Source organism: Balaenoptera borealis (genome assembly GCF_965194805.1).
Source record: "Balaenoptera borealis genome assembly, chromosome: 12".
Lineage (NCBI taxonomy): Eukaryota > Metazoa > Chordata > Mammalia > Artiodactyla > Balaenopteridae > Balaenoptera > Balaenoptera borealis.
This window is the reverse complement of record NC_138869.1, coordinates 82061277-82076075: the sequence shown is the minus strand read 5'-3', so window position 1 is coordinate 82076075 and position 14799 is coordinate 82061277. Positions and strand designations below refer to the sequence as shown.

Genomic DNA, 14799 nt, shown 5'->3' with positions numbered 1-14799 from the left:
CTGTACAGCAGAAATTAACACAACATTGTAAATCAGCTATACTTCAATAAAAAAGTAAGTAAAACAACATAACCACTTTAGGGGGAAAAAAGTAAATGTTAGCTATTTCCATGCTTTTAATAAAGGGATTAATAAACTTAGACATACTATGCAAGTGTAATATTACTTATTCAAATCATTCTCGAGAACTTCTTGTAGCAAAGCTAAGAAGAAACTGATTTTCATGTAGGGCCAATTACCATGTGGTTATGTACATCTTAAAGTGCTAAGGCAGGCATCTTTTATTTCATGAACTATGTGACACTGCTTCCAAAGCAACCAGCCAGTCATAAGGCAGGGGTCCTCTGTCTCTTTTATAACTGAAGGCAGGCTAGTTTCAAATTTTACCTTGAAAGTCAACAGGCATTTCATGGATTGTCATAAACCACTTAAGTATATATGTGATTCTGTTTACATATTCCATTATATTACACTGGTCCATTTATCCACAGTGGTGCCACTAGTACTCTTTCTTAATTACTATAGAATCATAGTAAATCTTGATATCTGATAGTATAAGTCCTCCAGCTTTATTCGACTTCAGTATTTTATCAATGTTCAAATCAAGCTTAGAATAACTTCATGACTCATGACTTAAATAGGATGGACAGACACACATACACACACACAAACACAAGCATTAACCATAAAGAAAGAAAGATAAATGGAACATATTTAAATAAAGAATTTTTTAAAACAAAAGATACAATTAAAAGAGTTCAGAAAGTAAGACAGGTGAAGAAGAAAGATTTGCAATACGTACATTTGACAAATACTTTATATCAAGAACATACAGAGAATTAATACAAACCAATAAGAAAACGGCAGTCAACCTACTTACAACAGCGAGCAAACAATTTGACAGAGACTTCACAAAAGATGGTATCAAAGTGGCTGACAAACATACAAAAATGTGTTCAATATCATTAGTAATTAGACGAATATAAATGAAAAAGCCTGATGAAATTCCATTACATAAACATAATGGATAAGACTAAAAAAAAAAAAAAAGAATACCAAGTATGGGTGAAGATATGAAGCTGGTAGAAGTAAAAAGGTATATATTTCTACAACTCCATTGGAAAAATATTTGACAGTACCTACTGAAGGAAAACATATGTATACCATATAACCTAATAATTCCACTTCCGGGTATATGTCCAAAAAAAGTAAATAATAATATGTATTAAAAGGCATATGGAAAAAGTGTCCATAGAAATTTTATTTGTAATAGCTCTAAACTGAAAACAAACCAAATGTTCATTAATAATAGATTGGGTAAATAAATTATATTATCTGCATACTACCCAGCTATTAACAAAAGTAAACTTCTTTAAAAGCAACATGGATGAATCTCATAGGCATAATATTAAGTGAAAAAGTTTAGGTACTAAAATATATATATTCTGCTTATGTAAAGTTTCAAAGCTGATTAAACTAAGCCTTAATTATGGAAACCAGAATGATTTTTACTCTTAGGAGTTACTGACTGAAAGGGGAGCCAGAGACCTTCTTGGGTGGTGGAACTATTATATATATATATATTGCTTTGGTGGTTACACAGGTATATACGTATTTACAAATTTATCAATCTATACACTTAAAATTTACATACTTTACTAAATATAAGTTATACCTTAGTAATTATTTTTAAATTTACGAATTCACTGAGGCAAAGAAGATAAAAAGGATTGATGATCTAATCCTTGTAGAGTTTATTCTTTTGAATTCTTTAATTAAGGGAAGGAAGGAACTGTTCTTCCTGTAAGTGCTTTCTGAGAAGGACATGGTCTAACAATTTAATCCATATATGAGAAACCATTCCCAAGGGCATGCCAGAGGGCAGGACTCAGTTCTCCTTAGTCTTTTCCCTCATTTTTGATCTTTCCTCCTACCAAATATTAAGTTGCAAATATCCAACTTCTGTTTATACGTTAATAAGGCATACAATCTGAAACAGAAATGTAGGGGAAATTAATTTTAATAGTCAGTGTATCAAGTTTCTGGTATTACTGTTGGAAAATAGTTTGAGTTTGGGCTTAAAATTGCCTATTGCTTATTAGATAACTATGTTAAGTAGGGATTGATGTTCAAGTTAATGAGCATCCGTGAGCTGATATCTCAGCTGCTCTGTAATACTTCTGTTCAGAAGAGCTGCCTTTACCTGAGTCCTGTGCAAGTAACTGGAATTCCTTAGTTAAAATGGCCTACTTAGTATCCAGGTTTTGAGTCCTCCAGGCAGTGGAGAATCATTCAGATCATTCTGGAGGTTTGGCCCTGGTCCTGTTCCTGAAGCTACCCCTGTCCTAATTCTCCAGTAAACAAGCCTCAGTGTGTCCCCAGAGTCTCTAACCCTGGGGCCACTTATTTTTCCACCCCCATAACCTCTACTCAACCTCAGAGTCATGCTCTCCAGTTTTCATCTCTATTTCTGCACCTTGGTCACTTCCGCTGGAGTCACTGTTTGCCAGAAGCTCTGCCTATTGCCTGCTGCTTTCTAGTCCTTTAACCTGACCCTCTGACTCTATCTCTGAAGACGATCCCAGAGCCCAGTCTGTACTTTTATAACAATTATGGGCCAACAAGGATGCCTTTATAACTACCTGGATCCAATCTCATTCTAAAATGCTTAATATACTACTGATGCTCAGGTATTAACCTTTACCTCTCTGTTTTGGCTCAGTTGCTCCAAGTGGATATTTGAACCTTAAGTAAAGGTATCCTCCTATTTTCCTCGTAGCCTCTGATTTCTGAAGAGTTTTAGGTCGAATGCACACATTCTACCTATTCATAGACCCCAAGCCAAAACTTAGGCTCAAAAATCTGAGGTCCCCTGCGGCTTAGTTGCCCTTAACTTCAACCAATCAAAGCTCTTTGGAGGAGCCAAATTTGCTAAGGTAACTGTAATCCCAGTTGACACTGATTGTCCCATGAACACTCTCAAGAGGTCACGATAAGTTTTCTTATGGTTGCTTTCAATTCTTGCACAGGATATAAATTCTGGCATTAAATCATCAATACACAGTATTGTACTTAATTCCTTATGTATCTTATATCATAAAATGGTGATTTTTCACCCATTTATGACAGAAGAAAGATATTATATCTGTATGTAAAATATCCAGGTTGTTTTTACCTATTTCCAGTAATATGGGGGATACTGTATGCTTTCAAAGGCCATCTATCAGAATTATAATCCATTTATAAAATAACATATGCTTTCAAATTTGGATTAGGAAGCCCATTGAGCAGATTGCAACATTCTAAAAAGAACAATAGTAGCCAACTCTAAAGAGTTGGTTGTGTCTTGTAGTCCTATAAATTTGAATGCCCTTTTGTTGGATTTCATTCTAAGCAAAAATAAGTTGATTTTCAGAAAACTTGTGGATTTATCGGTGTCATAGATAATAGGAAAACCTAGGATAAAACATTAGTATTTTAACTCCAGGATCAGTATGACTTTTATTATATCACATGTATTGATTAGCAGAGTGTGTGTGTGTCTGAAATTATTATTCAATTATTATTTAAATTATTTAACTATTAAATTATTATTTCAATTATTTCAACTGTACAAAATTTAATTTAATAAATATTTATTAAGCACTTATTATGTATCAGGTATACTTAGAGGTAAAATTAGTTTTGTATCATGTCAAAAGAAAAAAGTGCAAAGATTTCAATCAATTTCCAATTCTGAAGCACAAATCCTACGGTAATTTACGAAAAGTATCCTAAAAATGGCTGGGTGTTTGTGTTAAAATATTCATGATAACATTACTTATAGAGAAAAATATTAAAGCTTAAAATCAAACTTAGCCAAGATCTTAAGTTAGTTACAACTTATTCACATTATCAAAATGATGCTCTTAATGAACATATAATAACAATAGAAATTCTATTGAATACGATTTTGGGGTATATTATGTGTTTATGTATAAATCTAAGTGCAGAATTTACGCATAAGAAAAAAAGACTGGAAAGATAAAATCTAAATTGTCAATGCCAGTTGTTTGGTGTGAAACAGGTAATATTTTTGGCATTTCTTAAACATTTTATAACAGCTTTTTTGAGGTACATGCTAGTGTATATCCAGAAAACATCATAACAATTAAGATAACGAGCGTACACACCACCCCCCAAAATTTTTCCCTTAGAAAATGCAACAGAAGTTATAGACAGCTTCATTAAGGGGACTAACTTGAATAATAACAGTTCACTGAATAGAGACAGAGATATAGAGATATAGTGTGAGGGGTATAAATATTAATATGTGTGTATATATCAACCTACTATAGTTCAGAAGCTTTTTTATTCTATTTTTTCTTCAATAACTCAGGGAAAAAATTAGTTGCTTTATTGGATTTTTGAGGACTAAGTAAGAGACTAGGTTGCATATTTCATCATCTGTGTTACTATATTACTGTCTATCTTAGGGTTCGAGGGTTTGTAACATTTTGGAGGAAGAAAGAGAGGAAGGGAAAGAAAAAGATGAAAAAAAAAGTGCAATAAGGGACAGATTGTTTGTATGTGTATGTTCTCTGAAAAAGTTGATTTACAGAATTCTTTTCATACAAACATGTTTGGCAGTGTGTGGGAGGAGCTTGAGAGCAATGGCAAATTGCATTGTGTGTATCATTCTGCACAAATCATTTAACCTGCTTTTTGAAAGTATTTCTTTAAAATACAAACCAAACTGTTAGCCTCTTCTGCTTCCCACTCAGCAGGATTGATTCAGAAATAAATTTGTCAGGTCGTAAAAAGAATGTACCAAACAAATTTAATAACCTATGCTTATTAATATCCTAGCATCAGCAACCTATATCAAATAGAAATAAAAGAGAGAGTATATTAGCTCTGATTTGCTCCACTCACAATGACAATCATTTTTAGCAGAGTGATCAGACTTTACAGAATATCTCTAAATCATGTACGTAAATCACTTGTACCAACATCACACCTCCTCGCTACAGGCAATAGAGAATTCAAATCTAATCTTGTTGTTTTATGTTAGTTTCCTGTTGCTACTGTAACAAATTCCTATAAACTCAGAATCTTCAAACAACACAAATTTACTATTTTATATTCTGGATGTCAGAAGTCCAAATGGGTCTCACTGAGCTAAAATCAAGATTCAGCAGGAAGACTCCAGGGGACAATCCTTTTCCTTGCCTTTGCCTACTTCCAGAGGTTGCCCATATTCTCTAGCTCATGGTCCCTTCCTCTATCTCCAAAGTTAGTCGTGGCTAGTTGAGTCTTCCTCATAATCCATCATTGACGCTGGCCCTCTCTTCCACATCTAAGTACCCTTGTGATGACATTGAGTTCACATGGATAATCCAGGACAATATCCCTACTTTAAAGTCAGCTGACTAGCAATATGAATTTTACCTGCTACCTTAATTCTCTTTTGTCACACAGTGTAACACATTCAAAGGTTACAGGGATTAAGACATTAAGTCTACTATTCTTCCAATCACAGTTCTCTCTTCTTCTCTTGGTCCTAATGACTAACATAATAAACCTTGTTCTGATCCTGCAGGTCTCTTTTTGCAGAAACTGCAGGTATATGTAAAAGTGTTTCCACAAAAGGCTTTATTACAAAACATTATTCCACAAGTTTGCAATAGTCTAAATTTATGTTACTTTTCTTTCCAGGGATGACAATGAAACACTTCTTGTTTCTGGCTGCTGCTGCTGTCTTCCTGCATGTTTTGATTACAAGAGTATGTGAGGATTGTATGTTTTATGATTACTTTTGAGAAGAGGATAAGAGCTAACCCTCTGCTAGAACTCACTTTGTTACAGGCACTGTTGTGAGGACGCTATGCCCGTCACTCACCTAGTTCTCACCATAGCCCTATTAGGCAAGTACTATTCATAATCCCGGATTACAGAGAAAGAAACCAAAACATAAGGAGGTTAAGTCATATGTTCAAGGTCAGATAACTGGGAAGTGACAGAGCCTGAAGGTAAATTCAAGCAGTTTGTCTCCATGGGCCTGTGCCTATGTCATGATAGCCTCTCTGGATAATTCAAAAAAGCTAAAAATGTAGGGCGGGAATTACTTTCTTTATAACCGATCCATGCATTTTCCAAGACAAAATGGGAAAAAGGTATTCTTTTTTAGTTTTTACCCAGAAAAGGTAAGTATTTCATCAATATCCCAATTGAGCTCTCTGACTGATGACAATAACAAGAATTTAACACATCCAAATCAAATATAAAACGAAAGGTGCAACAGCACGGAGAGAAGTGTGTGGATCTGTTAGCAATGGGGTTAATATATGAGGCCTGAAACTCACCGCTTATTAAAAACAAGAGTTTCAACATTCACACAGCAGAAACCAAACATTCAATGGTATCTAATAGGATATAAATTCCTAATATTTTATGATCATCAACTAACATGTACCTCTAAATAACCTCAATGATATAAAGAAAATATTACATCTTTTAATGTACCCAAAATATTTTTACGATGAGCTGAAGTTAATAGTGTTGGTAAAGAACATGAGTGGTTTTTTTATTTTCACATGCTACATAGGAGAAGTCAAAAGTCGAAGGTGCTTAATTCAATAAATGAAAGAAAATCCGTACGTATTAGATTACTGGGGTGCTGGTTTGGATCTTTTCACTCACACTTTTTTCCCAAAGAGAAACCAGGTGGAGGTCTTGCCCGATACGCAACAATCCTCCGGCAAGCTGGAGGTGTGGCATTTTGGAGTCATCACCAGGTATAGGCTGTGACCATCACGGTGGGGAACTAAAAAGCCTTGGAGGAGAGGTTTAAGAGAGGAAGAGTTCAAGTTCTGAGATAGCAGATGGTTGAGTCATCCATGTGGATGCTGAAGTCCCTCCATATGACTGCAGAATTTGGGGTGGACAAGATGAATTGTTTTAGGAGACCCAGTTTCTATAAATGAGAGAAATTGACAGGAAAATCATTGTAGGAGAGTAAATGTTCAGGAATGATGTAGGTAGAGCTAATTGCCATGAGTTTCACTGGAGCAGGGTTTTCTTAGAGGAGCAAGGAGAATTATAATCTGGAACTTGTAAGGGAATTCTCATGGGTTCCCAACCTTCCCTCAGATCTAGCCCAGGCTACCTGCAGTATGACAGGAAAATAACACCTCGTGAGTGTGCTTTTGAGGAAATGACGTTCACAGGGGACAGTCTCTAGAGGAGTCTACTGATTTTATAGTTTTCTCCCGATATCCTTAAACTGTTGATACAAAATAAATGACAATAACTACTTCTATATTTGAGCAAGGTATGGCTGAATCCCATCCGTTCAGAAACTGTATTGATAGTCTTGCGGTAGCTGAGGAATAGATAGATAACCACTCAAATTATACTACATAAGCTTTGTCACTTTAAAAAAGTAGTATGAAACGCATGTGATATATCACACACACACACACACACACACACACACACACACAAAAGAAGATGCTCTTTATAAAAATTAATGCTAACCCAAAATATTAAGGCCATGCATTGTTCTTAGTGAGTTACAGGATAAAAGGTAAACAAATGAAAAGAACGGTCACAAATTCTAGACTGTAGTTGATTTGAATTCTATTTTTTTTTTTTAACAAATAATAAAATAAACAAAACTTTTATTGTCAATTCCATATTACAAAATTTTTTTGAATTCTATTTTGTATGTATACATACTGATACAAATATCAATGTTTTCTCATATGAATAAGACAGAGATGCAGAACCTGGGTTGAAGATATTAGAGGTTTTGTACTCAATAATGAATCTTTTAGATTCTCCCAGACACATACCTTTAAATAATATTCAAGTGCAAGTGTTTATTTGGGAAGCAGAGAGAAGGCTTGTAGGAGGTGGGGTGAAGAATGAGCCAAGGAAGGGAAGTCGGTCAGTAAAAGGTGTAATATTATCAAAACATCTTCCACTGTGGTTCACATTGCCCAATAAAATGCTTCAACATGGTCCAAAATACCAATCATAAATCTGAAGAAAACCAGTCACAACCAGAACAGTCACTGTTCTATAGACTTGTATAATGTCAGGCTGACGTTCAGAAGTCCTCAAAACCAGCACCGGAGAAATGGAGACTAATATACTGAGATGTTGTAGATTAAAAAATGCTGTTGATCACTATTCATTCAACATCAATTATAAATTCATGTCACAAAGTCTACAAGTAATATACTATGCATTACAAATTCCACTTAAAAGAAGTAAGACTAATTAATAATTTTCTGGTAACAGGCAAAACCACCTAAAGTTCCATATGATACACTCCTTACAGAACTGGCAACTGTCCAAGAAGATATAGTGGCTGTACATAACACCCTCAGGAGGGGAGTATTTCCACCAGCCAGCAACATGCTAAAAATGGTAAGATTAATTAAACAGCAACCACAACAATGCCAATAATAGTAACGGTGTTTACTGAGATTTTATTAAGTTCTATTTGCTTTCCATATACTAAAAGTTTGGTCTTCACAAACAAACCTATCATGCAGCAGCAGAAGAAACAGAGGCACAGAGAAGGTAAGTAGTTTTCCCCAACTCATAGAGTTAGTAAATGACAGAGCCACAATTCCAACGCAGAAAGACTAATTTCACTCTTAACGGACCCTAAGACAGTGCTTCTCAAACTTGAGCGTGCTTAAGAATCAGCTGAAGCACTTGGTAAAGCACAGGTCCCTGGACCCCACTCTCTGAGGTCTGATTAAGGAGGTCTGGGATGGGGACCACTCCAAGCTCCTAGATGATGCTGCCGGTCAGTATCGTCCATGTAGCAGACCTTGTTTCATAAATTACAGAGGCATTTCACAGCTGTCTTCATTGAGCAGCAGCCCAGAGGCTAAGACACTCTCTGAGAATCAAGATGCCCAGGTTCGGGCTTCCCTGGTGGCGCAGTGGTTGAGAATCTGCCTGCCAATGCAGGGGACACGGGTTCGAGCCCTGGTCTGGGAAGATCCCACATGCCACGGAGCAGCTGGGCCCGTGAGCCACAATTACTGAGCCTGCGCATCTGGAGCCTGTGCTCCGCAACAAGAGAGGCCGCGATAGCGAGAGGCCCGCGCACGGCGATGAAGAGTGGCCCCCGCTTGCCGCAACTAGAGAAAGCCCTCGCACAGAACGAAGACCCAACACAGCCATAAATAAATAAATAAATACTTTAAAATAATAATAATACTTCTTAAAAAAAATAAAAAATTAAAATAAATTTTAAAAATTAAAATAAATAATAATAAAAAAATAATAATAATAAAAAAAAAAAAGATGTCCAGGTTCTAAGCCAGGTGGTGCAGCCAGATGAACAAATATTGGCAAATCTATTTCCCAGTTTCCTTGCATCCCATAAGAGAAAAGAGAAATTGCCTTTCCACTATAAACCTGCTGCGTGAGCAGACTAGGTGCTGCCAAACAAAACAGATTTAGGGACTACTCGGGTGTATTAGGTGATTAGCCTCACCTATATTATATACCGGAAGTATCACTCAGGTTTTTGGTATCGTAAGCCTGGCTCTTTAGCCCTGGACTGGCTTAGAGGAACAAGGGTCAGAAATAATGCAGGCTATGGGAAGTGATTCTAAGAGACAGCTTCCTCATGCAAATGACAAAAAGGAAGGAAGCTAGTGACGAGAAAAATGATTTTGAAATTTATCTCTTGGTCATCTTAGAATCCAAAACAATAAAAGCCAATAGTAGCATAGGCATTCTTGCATTGTGAGTGTTGTAGCTAACATGCATATTGTGCTTACTATTGATTGGCAGGCAGTCTTCTAGAACGGTATTGCATTATTTCATTTAATTCTCTCAGTCATCTTATGATGTAGATGATACTATCATCTCTGTTTCACAGATAGTGAATCTGAACCTCAGAGAAATTCGGTAGCTCATCCAAAGTCCTAAGTACTGGATCAGTACAGATTCAAACACAAATGGCCAGCTCCAGGCACCTGCTCTTAACTCTTTACCTTCCTTAGGACAAACAGGGTTCAAAATCCTTGGTTTCCAGATGAGCAAATAAGTGTAGCTGGGATGTAGTAAAGAAGTTATGGAGTGAACAGAAAATATAGTCTCTGATTTCAGAGACTTTATTATTGTGGATTCAAGGTGAATACAGAGGAAACATTAGAACATATTGTTTGAATATACAGAATGCATATATTCAAGTGCTAAGGTCCAAAGGTATGAGAGATCAACAAGATGATAAAGTAAGTGCACCAGTAAAACTGAGTAACATTTTAAAGGGAATATGGGAGTTGAGTTTTTCCATAAATAATGCATAGGGCACAGATAGAAAGGAACTGATAGAATTACAGTAGAGCTGAAGAGCCAATCACAACTGCCAGGCAGATATTTTCCAAAAATGAAAAAAGTTTCTGCACATAGGATAAGAATTTTATTTGAATAGAACCATTTATTAAAGCCAGAATTCATAACTTTGCTGCAATAACCATGAATACTTACTTTTGATTTTAATCATGGATCTATCACAAAAAAATTAGTATCTTACCAACATTAATCAGAGGAAATATCCTAAAGAGCTTCCTCAAAGAGGTCTGAACTACAGACTGTTTGTAATTAATGTTGCAGGTAGTTTACACAATAAGATAACAGACTCTGAGATGGAGATTGGCATGCATGATGCTTATTGGGGAATAATCTCCAGATTTACACCGACCATGGATATAGATAGAGAAGCAACATAGGACATACAAAGAAGTTTGGTTGTGATGTAGGCATAACAGGGTCCTCAGCTAATCCTATGCGAAGCTGTACAACTAGGACAACTCAGTACAACCTTGTCCTGAGTTGGAGGGAGGTTACATGGCACTTATAGTTACTACAGCTACTTGCTGTTAGATATGGGCTGCCACAGGGAAGTGAGTATTCTCGTCAATGAGGATAATTTTTAGAGAAGACAGTAGGGCAGGACTCTCAGCTTAAAAGGAAATAAGTGCTTCGGTTCAGAAAGTGATCTGGGTATGGGTAGTGCATCATGCATGCAAAACTAGCAATCAGCAGTAAATTAACCAGATAAGTTCCAGTCCTACTTATCTGGTAACCTGGTCATAATAGGCAAGAGTTTATACTCGTGAGTCCAATGATGGTATCCCCACTGCCAGGAGATGCTATGCCCTAATGGGATGTGTTATGTCATCTCTACTTTTTCAATTAGATGTATCCGTCACTGAAATACATCTTTTCTTGCATGAAACAGTCAAACCCTAAAAAACCACATTTTTACTTTGACACTAGGCTAATGAGTTACTTAATTGACCTCACAGTTTAACCAATTCATCAACCTGAGGGGTAATTCTGTAAAACTCACACAGATGGCAGCCTATGCATATAAGAGAGAAACTTCTTCGGTGTCAGGAAAAATATTGAAAACCTAAGTTAGGGCATCATCCAAAAATTATTCTCAAGCGTAGCTGAATGATTTATGTGAAAGCCTGTAGTAAATAAGAAAGGCCACAACTTTTGTTGGTAATAATGTGTTGCATGCAGGTATCGGGACAGTCTTTTAAGTGGATGTGCATAATATGAGAATGAAAGAATGCCTGGGAGAACATCCGTCACATAGTCCCATAACTAGTGTGGACATAGTCCCGTGTCCTTTGATTTGTGTGTGACTCATTCAAATCACAAAAATGTGTTATCCTTTTCTACACAAAAGACCTCATATTTGTAGATACAAACTTAGTCTCTTTTTAGTAGATTTTCTGCTTTTCATCTACTTTGGAGAAAAACCCAACAAAATGCTTCAGCTTAGCACAATTGACACACATCACGAGTTAGGAGCACACACTCCAGAGCCAGACGAACCTGGATTCCAATTCTCTTTTTGCCATTATTGGTTGTATTATCCTGAAAAATTATGCAACATCTCCGCACCTCAGTTTCCTGATTTGCAGATGGGGATAACAACAGTACGTCCCTTGTAGAATTGCTATGAGTAAAGATGAGAGAATATACATATAGAATTGGTAAGAGGTCCTGGCATGAAGTATTAGCTATGATTTGCTATTATTATTATTCATAACTTAGATGCAGATGTGTAATACCATACATGTTTCTAATCACAGAAATATTTATTTATTGAGCATGTAGCATAAGATTTATCATGTCACAGTTGTATTGCATAAATTATCACATTAAAACTTTTGAACAAGCTATTGGGTATGAATTGTGGGAAAACTGTACAACCTTGTCTGTACAATCTCAACTGTACAACCTTGAGATTCAAAGAGATTAAATAATGTGTCAGAGATAAAACTACTAATAAATGATGGGATGGATTTCTAACCCTGGTCTGTTTTACTGGAAGCATTTACTCAAATTCTTTAATATTTCTGAAAGAGAAGCTACAACTGAATGTTACTGCCAAATTGTGATTTTGTAAATTCAAGGGCTAAAACAATGGATTGAAAGATTTGTCTTCCTCTTCCAACCAAAATATTTAAGAGAGTTGCTGTGATTTAAATTGTTAGCTAATACAATTGAGGATATTGCTAGCCTTGGATTTTTAGAAACAATAAACTAGAATCTTATCAAAGAAATGTTAATAAGGCCTTGTGCTTGTATTTCACCTGTAGAACTGGAGTGAAGAAGCTGCAAGAAATGCCAGAATGTTGTCAAAAGATTGTGAATTGGTAGAGAGCAATGCACTTAAGAGGCGAATTACAAGTAGGTATATGACACACCTTTCTGCTCAAAAGTTCTCAGGAATTGTTAAGTAACCTGGTATGGGTAAGTTAAGTCATCTAGCCTATATTTACATTTGCCCCATAAATGGTAGGAATTGTGGCCCACTGCACTGTTTCATTATTATTAATTTTTGAATCTGGAAATTCAAATTTTCAAATTCCTGATTCTGGTCACCAAAAGAAAAGAATCAAAGCTCTCACTATCACAGAAGAGTTCAGTAATGTGAAGATGACTAGCTGGAAAGCTGTATAGCTAGAAGGTTTCCACTCTGTATATTTATTTCAACTTCTTACAATATTACCATGGGGCTATCTTTAGCTTTGGAACACTAATACAGTTGAGAGGTGAGTTATATCCAACTCTACTGAGCTGCCCATGAGAACAATTTTAGGCGCTCAAAAATGAGTCCATCTCATGCCATGTATATTAGGTGGATCCCTGCTGGTTTCCAGAAAAGCCATCAGTACCTCCTACACAAGTAGACATTAATAACATTTACAGGATACTTGTTTATTATAAATATTTTTAAATATTAATGAAACTTCCATAATTACAGATCACTAGGCATCTTTGCCCAATGTTGTTAAGCAGTGAATTAGCAATGTGAGTCCCCCTGCTATATTTACAGATTATTGGGCATCTTTACCCAATGTTGTCGAGCTGTGAATTAGCAATGTGAGTCTTCCCTGCTCCAGAGAAGGGCAGTTTACTCCCAAATATCATATTTGATCAAGGCCCACATCACAAGAGGATGGATGGTTAAATGAGCACATATTTATTTCAAGGTCTATGCATGATGAATACCTCTGTGTGGCTGCTTTCAAGCCATGGGCCTGGTTACAATGCATAGGTTATTCTGATTGGTTTCACCCTTCTCCATCAGCTTGGACATGGCAGAGACTGAGATGTTGGTTGATCTGATTCCCAAGCTTGCAGATCATCTCCTACTGTCAAATTCTCAGCAAACTTGAGCACCACAAGTTTATTCATCAGTGAGAAAGAAAATTGTTAGCAGAGATAGAGCTGAGTTTGCTTCCTCTTATCAAACATTGCTTGGATGCCCAGTGAAACATTTGTAGAATAAAAGTACGAAAAGTATCCTTATAAAGTATTTCCAAATTTTGTAGAGTATGACCTAGATCTTTTTCCTCCTTTCAGATACTTTTTGTGGAGAAAATATGCATCGGACGTCTTATCCTATCTCATGGTCAAACGTAATCAGAATCTGGTACAGTGAGTCTAAATATTTCAAGTATGGGGAATGGACCCCGACAGATGATGACGTGATGATCGAGCATTACACACAGGTAAACTGTGTGCTGGCAAATATACCCATTGGTTAAGTGACCATAAGCATGCGTGGAAAATAGGCGAATGAGAACCATGGGAAATCATTCTATCCATTTTATGCAAACTTACACCCTTTAAAGATTTTTGTTTACTTTTAGTGGGAAATAATATTCGGAAACCAGTATCTGGGATCTGGGTATGTGCAAGGACAGAGAAAAACTAGGGAAGGGGTTGGAAAAGGAGGCTGAAACCTGATAAATGCAAGAGTGGAAGGAGATGAACACAGAAGGGAAGTGGGACTATGTCACTGCAGCCTTATTAGCTATCATCAATTTTACATTGTATTTTAAATGCAGTAGAAGTCATTAAACAGGTAAGTGATTTAACCTGATTCATGTTTTTAAAATACCATTGGGCTTCAGTGTAGATAATAAAATAATTCTACAAAAATGACTTTGAATATCTAAATCAGGTGAGTTATTTTCCAGTAAAAAATAAATTAACAAAACTCATCCAGAATGGATAGATTTAAACATTGAACATGTAAGAAATACAAAAATGGAAAAACAGCTGTTGTCCCCAAAGCAGAAGACTCAGATGTGACCGCAAAATCTATAATAAAATTTACTTAAAATAAAGCCTACTTAAGATTAATGTTAAAAGCTGACAAAGATAGTACATTTAAAACTCATAGACTTAAATCACTTATGTATAGCAATGCAGACATTTCTAAGTAAAAGATTAGCAAATAGCATTCTTCTT

At 36.1% G+C, this 14799-nt stretch overlaps 1 protein-coding gene across 1 annotated transcript in view; it reads left to right on the top strand.

Annotated features, from left to right (window-relative positions):
* CRISP1 (cysteine rich secretory protein 1) overlaps positions 1–14799 on the top strand; it is a 40872-nt gene that overhangs the window by 20483 nt on the left and 5590 nt on the right. The window contains 4 exon segments of the mRNA XM_082347675.1: positions 5698–5765; positions 8287–8415; positions 12636–12726; positions 13906–14054. Coding sequence (XP_082203801.1) covers positions 5698–5765; positions 8287–8415; positions 12636–12726; positions 13906–14054 — 437 coding nt within the window.